The sequence below is a fragment of the Volvox carteri genome, assembly GCF_000143455.1.
Source record: "Volvox carteri f. nagariensis unplaced genomic scaffold VOLCAscaffold_17, whole genome shotgun sequence".
NCBI classification, from domain to species: domain Eukaryota; kingdom Viridiplantae; phylum Chlorophyta; class Chlorophyceae; order Chlamydomonadales; family Volvocaceae; genus Volvox; species Volvox carteri.
This window is the reverse complement of record NW_003307560.1, coordinates 869891-877123: the sequence shown is the minus strand read 5'-3', so window position 1 is coordinate 877123 and position 7233 is coordinate 869891. Positions and strand designations below refer to the sequence as shown.

General features: G+C 59.8%; 1 protein-coding gene across 1 annotated transcript in view; it reads right to left on the bottom strand.

Annotated features, from left to right (window-relative positions):
• VOLCADRAFT_120839 (uncharacterized protein) overlaps positions 1-7233 on the bottom strand; it is a gene marked incomplete at both ends in the record, with an annotated part of 13285 nt that overhangs the window by 2529 nt on the left and 3523 nt on the right. Inside the window, 11 exons of the mRNA XM_002950025.1 lie at positions 142-594; positions 1004-1175; positions 1715-2214; positions 2328-2499; positions 2736-3179; positions 3554-3670; positions 4109-4458; positions 4901-4938; positions 5529-5675; positions 6099-6324; positions 6847-6976. Of these exons, the coding sequence (XP_002950071.1) occupies positions 142-594; positions 1004-1175; positions 1715-2214; positions 2328-2499; positions 2736-3179; positions 3554-3670; positions 4109-4458; positions 4901-4938; positions 5529-5675; positions 6099-6324; positions 6847-6976 (2749 nt within the window). The remainder of the gene's footprint in view (positions 1-141; positions 595-1003; positions 1176-1714; positions 2215-2327; positions 2500-2735; positions 3180-3553; positions 3671-4108; positions 4459-4900; positions 4939-5528; positions 5676-6098; positions 6325-6846; positions 6977-7233) is intronic.

Genomic DNA, 7233 nt, shown 5'->3' with positions numbered 1-7233 from the left:
TGGAGGTGGCGGGGAAGGTGGCGGGGGAAGCGGCGGCGGCCGGGGTACGGTTGGGGGTGACGGAGGTAAGGCGGGTGGGTACGGCACGGATGGGTACGGAGGTGGCAATGAGGCGGATGACGGTTCCGCTGGGTCCTGGACGTTGGCAATAGCGGTGGGAGGACTCCGGAATGGCGGGGGGGGTCGTGGTTTCGGAGGTGGTGACTTCAACGGCGGCGATCTAGCAACGTAGGGCGGTGGCGTCTGGGACGGCGGCGGGGAATAGACAGCCGGCAGCGGCGGCGACGGCGGCTTCGGGTATGGTGGCGGAGGCAGCGGTACTGGTGGGTACGGCAAAGGGGGCGGCGACGGCGACAGCGGCCGCGGCGGCACAGGCGACGGCGGTGCGGGTTGCGGAGGCGATGGCGCCGGGGAGGGCGGCGGCAGCGGTACGCTAGGCGGCGGCGACGGTGGCGACGGCGGCGACGGCGGTGATGATGGTCGCGACGGCGGCAACGGCGGCATCACCAGCGATATCTTGATGTCGATAACGTCGTACACTCGGCGGTAAAGATCGCCAAAGTAGAATGCCGTGTTGTTCTGGAGGTTGGCGACCTGGAAGCGGCGGAGCGGGGTATGTGGCGTTAAGGGGACGCCAGCGAGGGTCAGGGCTCGCTCGTGGTGGTAGCGGCGGCGGACGGGAGTGGCGTGGTGGTAGTTGCAGCGAGGCCCCGGTGCTTTTGTACCCCCCGGCGGTGCTTGTGCTGTGCTCTTTGCCGGGTAAGGCCAGTTCGTCAGCAATGTCCAGGAAGACTTTCCGGGGCAGGAGGGGAGGACTGGGCAACCCCCGGCAGATTTGCAACGAGCGAGCGAACGCGAACGCGAACGCGGACGCGAGGAATGTACTAGCTCTCGCACGTGCAGGCACCCCCTCCCTATAGGTCCGCTTATCGCTTATCGCTTATCGCCTCCTTAAGCCCCAACTCGCAGACCTCTAGGCGCAGGCCCCCCTGTCCTCTCTCACCGTGAACTCGAAATCTGACGGGCGGCTGTTTTGCCCCAGGGTCAGCAGCATCCAGCTGCTAAGTCCGTCATCCGCCAGCCAGGCGCCCTGCGGCATCTCCCCCGGTGTGCACGTCACGGCCGTGGAGAAGATGCGAAGGAAGAGGCACGTGGAGTCGAGCTGCTGCCGGAACCTATACGTACGGCAAACACGTGCAAGGACACGTACGACGGGTGACGAGTTTGGGGCCAGACGGGGTTAATGAAGGACACAGTCTAGTTTCGAAGGAGGAAATGGTCTTGGCAGCTGCGGAAAGCCAGGCTTCATGGAAAGTATAAGGAATCGTCGGTGCTGCTACCACGGCCCCCCTCCCTCCTCTCCCCTCCGCAGACCCGTATGAATGCCCAATTGGCTGTGGCGCGTATCCGTGCTTGGGGGCCTTATCAGAGGGACTCTGATAAGGTGCGTTTTAACCCCGCTCGGATCTTGTTGGGCGTACGGCAATACACACACGCACGTGTCCGTGTCCGTGTCCATGTTGATGATTGGTGCATCTGGTGTGTTACTCGCGGCGAGCTCTGACGAAAGCCTAAAATGATTTTTTCTTCCGATGAACCTTCCTGCCGCCCCAGCCTTCTCTGCTAAGTCTGTACTACAGCCCGTACAGTCTGACGGCATAGGTCGAATCGAGCCCCAACATCACACACCCGCACGCGCACCCACTTCACCCACCGGTCAGTGTCGAATGCTCTACGGTAATTCATGGACATCATGACCACCCGCACCATGGGCGGAGGTGGTAACGGAGACGGCGGGCCGGGGGGCGAGGGGGGCTTAGGGGGATTAGGTGGCGGCGACGGCGGCCGCGGCGATGGGCTGGGCCGCGGCGGCCGCGGCGGTCGCGGCGGTGGCCGCGGCGGTTTCGACGGCTTCGGCGGCGGGTTCCTCGGCGTTGGGTCATCCGGCGCTGACGGCGGCGTGTTGTCAGGAATGGTCAAGTTGTCGGAACCGTCCGCGATATCAGCGGCGAATAGCAGGAATCGGTGTCGATGGCCGTGGATGGCAGAAAGGGGCGGCGGCGTGGCGGCAGAACCGCACGGGCCAGCGGCATTGACAGCGCCGGCGGCGCTGCTGGCGATGCCGCAGTTTATGGCCGATATCGAGGAGATGTTGAACGCGCTGCGGTACGGCAGCGGCAGGAAGAGCGAGGGGTCTCGCGCGAAGTCCGACACCTGCAGAGAAAGATTGAGGGTAGGAGCGAGGGTAGGTCTATAGGAGACTCTGCCTGCGTTTCCCCGACCGTTCTTCCTCACAAAAAAGATCTCCCCGAAGATAGATATCTCACCGCAGAGTTGAAGTCACCCAGTGGGAGACCGCTACCCCGCACCAGCACCGCATCGAACACAGAGGACAGCCCGCTGGTCGCCAGGAAGGTGGTGGCGGCGTTGGCGGTACAGCTCTCCGCGCCCGTTGCGGCGGTGATGTAGACGCAGGCGGAATCCAGCTGCTTGGACCAGCTACGGCGGAAGAGAGAGACACGGGGCAGGTGGGGACGAGGGGGGTGGAGCTGCATAAGAAAGATGAGCTTTCTAGCAATGAGCTCCTTAGCAAAATGAGTAAGCGGCAAGGCGGCGCGAAGGAAGTCATGTGACACCGTATTTCGCAGATCCTTGTATACACGAAAATCGCCACAGACCAGGACGCCGCGGCTGCTTCACTATACGTGGTATGAACGGCCTCACGCCAACCTCACCTGTCCGTATCCAGCGGCTCTCCATAGATGAAACTCAGACGCAGCGTGTACGGCCGCGCTGGCAACACCGCCACCTTGGCAGCAACTGATGGCGCCGCTGCGGCCGTGTCGGCGGCTGATTCGACAGCGGTGGCCTTGAGCCTCTTGCTGACAGCTTCAATGACCTCCACCACGTAAGCCTCAAGCTGAGCTTCAATTTGTGAGCTCGGCATTGATGACGAGGAAGACGGGTCGGGGTTGTCCAGCAGGGAGCCGGGTACGACAACCGATCCCCCCTGGAGAAGGCGGCGGCGCATGTCCGGCACGCTGTCGTCGGTGCTGTTGTCGTCCACGAAGGAGTCGTCGTACGCGTTGATGCCGCCATTGAGTCCAGGTCCCGCAAAGATGCGGCCGATGCTCCCGTAAAACGTATCCCCCCAGCCAAGCGTGCCGTTGATCAGCGCGCTGATCGAAACAAGGACATACAGCCGGCATGGGACAGCGGAGAGATTAAGGGACGCGAAGAAGCGGGGCAGAGAGGGGCAGTAATAATAGTAGGAAGAGAAAGGGAAAGGGAAAGGGAGGGAAGAAACGGAGGAGGGGGAAGGCGGGGAGATAATTCTCAGGTCGAAATGTCGGTAGGGACGATCCGAGGAGGACACAATGGCGCTCCCCAAAGCAGGTCGCGGAACACAGCGCGGGAGAGAGAGAGAGAGCAGCGAAGGGCTTGGTGGGTGGAGCGAGACGAGGTTTGCGTGGTAATCACCCACTCCCCATTCCTATCACTAGGAAAAGCCTCCCACTCCTCCTCCCGAGCTTATCCTCACCCACCCACCCACCTCCTGTAATCCGCCGCAGAGCCGAACGCCAGCCAGCCGGTGCAGATCCTGAGCGCCCGGTAGTCCTTCATGGTGATCCGCTTGTCCCATGCGTGGCCCCACATCTCAATGGGCATCCTTAGAGGGGGGGGAGGGGGGAAGGGGAGGGGGAAGGTGTGGAAGGCGGGTGTGAAACACGCGGGCGAGCGGCTGGGGAGCGCATGACTTGAGACCACAGGTATACACGTACATGTATATACGTATGTATGCATGTTTATTTGCCACATATCGATCCGGGCCTGACACTGGCCAGGGGCACCTAACCGTACCCCTCCAACGGGAACAACCGCCGGAGTAAGTAGGTAAGTAGGTATGTATGCACTTTTGCATGGAAAGGCGAAAGGGAAAGATGGATTGTGAGGATGTCGTCCGGGTGTGAGGTAGGTCCATGAAGACACGACGGCACTTGACAGGTGGACATAAGAGGAGGAAGGGAGCAAGAGAGGAGGTGGAGCAAGAGGGAGGTAGGGGCCCCAAGTGAAGAGGGAAGTGTGTGTGCCCCAGGGGCCCACTTACATCTCACGCATACCGCGGTTGTATTCGGTCGACTGCGCCAGGCGCCGGCCACCGCCATGCTGGTCCTCAAGTTCCAGATCCAAATCGGGATCCACTGCATCTGAATCCACAGCCAGCACGTCAGGACCCTCGAAGTCGCTTTCCACATACAACATGGACCCGCTGCTGCCGCTACTGCCGCTGAGTCGGCGGCGGCCCTTGGTCAGTTGAGCAGTGGCGGGAGCCGGGGTATAGGGGTAGGAGAAAGAGGGCAGCAGCGTCCTCAAGGGGATGGGTTCCCCGTCCGCGATGTCGGGTACTCCGGCTCCGCTGAGGTCCATGACGGTCGCGGGGATGTCCACCATGTTACCCTGCGAGGGTGTGTGAGAGGGTGTGTGTGTGGGTGAGGGTGTGGGTGGGTGAGGGTGTGAGGGTGTGAGTCATTGGTCTGTTCTCTAACCCCCCTCCCTCCCTTTCCCCCCCCCCCTCCCTCCCTCCCTCCCCCCCCCTGCTACCACCCGGGGCACTGGCAGAACGGTGATCGCGGAATGGCGAAGACGACGACAGTAATGGTGGCACCATGATCATACGCATACAGATAGATATGCACACACACACACATATACACCCTGCACACTGCCTCTTCCTGTCTTCGGGGAGTGCTGGTCTAATTTAATTGGCCGAATCTACAGCACGTAGAAGGGAAAAAGTGGTTGCTCCGCGGGCCAGCCCCGGCCACATGCGTGCTAGCCCCATGCCATCGAGATGCAAACTATTCGGTAGCAGACGCACACAACAGTACGATACTCGTACCTGCCAGTCCGTGACGTAGCCGGGGGGAATTCCGGGGCCTAACAGCGTTGGGGAAGGGTTGGGGAAGGGTTCGTGGGAAATGGGTTCGAGGTCGGGGGGGGGATTCAGGTGTTAGGACATGGGCAAAGCACCGACATACATACATACATACATACATACATACATACATACATACATACATACATACATACATACATACATACATACATACATACATACATACATACATACATGCATACACACAGCCAGGCAGTTCACCACGTCTCTTCGGAGTCCGGTCGGTACTCCATTAATGACGCCAGGGCAGCTCTTCCCCGCGGACTGGGCCCTCCGCGCTCACACCGTCACCCCCCCACCTTCATCTTCATGTCCACCACCAAGGTACCCACAGTGCAGTACACGCCACCACAAAACCACACAGCATCTGCTAAGTCTGGGTCCAGATTGAATTTGCCTCCAGCCACCTGCTACCTTCGACCCCCCCCTTCATCCGAATCACCCCACTTCCTGCCACCCTTCCTCCCTGCGCCTCCCCTCTTCCCCAATTCATCAGCAGCCGGGCCCCCCCCTTCCCCCCGGCCCCCCCCGCCCCCCCCTTTCCCCCCCCGTCCCCCCCCCATAAACCCACCTCGAATGTAGAAAGGCACCCGGACCACCTCCTCCCAGTGAAACTGCTTGCCACTGCTCTGGGCGTGATTGCCCAGCTGGAAGCCGTTGTCGCTCGTGAAGATAACGTACGTGTTGGACAGCTGGCCCACGCTGGCGAGCGTTGTTGCTGTGGGGACCACATGCGCGCGCGTTTGTGTGTGTGTGTGTGTGTTGGGGGGGGGATTGGGAGATTGAGAGGAGGGGTTTCGGTGTTGGAGGGTATGCGAGAGGAGTTGGCGGTTGGATTGCAAAAAGAGGGTGGCGAAAGGGAGGGAAGGATTCAACTTATGGTTGGACGTTGCGAAATTGAACGGACGTCCGAGGAGGGAATATGTCACATGGATGGATATGATGTATATATGATCATCATATGATCATGTATATACATGTACGGAAATAATTAATATACTTTTTACATACATAATATATATTATGTATGTATGTATGTATATATATACATGTACATATTATTTATAAACTTGTTTTACAGTCCAGACGTATAGTCGCATATATCCATATATACATCTCCCGCGCGGGTCCAAGTTCTTACCTAGCCGCCCGATCATCTCGTCCACTGCTCGCAGCGTCCGCAGCCGGGCCAGGTAGTGCTTCTGCACTCCGGAGCTGCTCTTCATCTCGTTGATAAGACCCAGTTCGGGCGGCGGCGGAACGTTGAAGTTGGGGTTCATGGGCAACAGGGCGTCAGGGAACAGCAGCTTGTGGCGCTGAGCGGGCACCGGAAAGACGCAGCCGCCCTCGTTGTTAATATAGTCGCACTGGGTATGCGGCGCGACGGGAGTGACCTGCAGATAGAATGGCTTGTAGTTGGCTGCGCCATTAGCCATGCCCTCAGCAACCGCCTTCCGAATGTACGCATCTGCCTTGTCCGAAATGACGTCCGTGCTATACTGGTTGGGTAAAACCTGCGAGGTAGAGTTTACGATTAAATTCCGGTAGGGAGCTGTGCGTTTGATACATGGAAAAGGCGAGTTTAGCATATACCGCTAGTTGCTGAAATCGTTGATGGTCCCATTCACACACATATGCATATATACATACATGCAAACATCTCCATGCGCACGGTCCCCACATATGGTCCATAGAGCCGCTCCATTCCCTCTACCCAGTTTCACGGGGGAGGCGCACCCCCATGTAGGCCCTATCACACACCCCACCCGCTCCGCCATGCACCTTGACTACTCCGTCCTTGCACATACGTACATACATACATACGCACACACGCCTATGCCTGATCTTAAAGCGCACTCACGTCATCCCGGGCCGAGGCGCTCCCCCACAAACCCCCAGCCACAGCGGCCCCCTTGACCTGCCTCTATAGGGCCACAGTTGTAGCTAAACGCGGGGTTGTAGTACAGATATACATACGGCTCTACCAGAGCGTCCCATGTGTCCCAGCCTTTGGGGCACCTGGCGGGGAAAGGAAGGGGGTCAGGTTCGGGCTCAGGCGTTTAGGGGCCTCAGGGAACGTTGGCAGGACGGCTGGTGGCGCAAGAGGGGGGAAAGGGGGGGGGTAGGAAAGGGGGGGGGGTAGGAAAGGGGGGGGGTAGGAAAGGGGGGGGGGTAGGAAAGGGGGGGGGTAGGAAAGGGGGGGGTAGGAAAAGGGGGGGGGTAGGAAAGGGGGGGGGTAGGAAAGGGGGGGGGTAGGAAAGGGGGGGGGGGGTAGG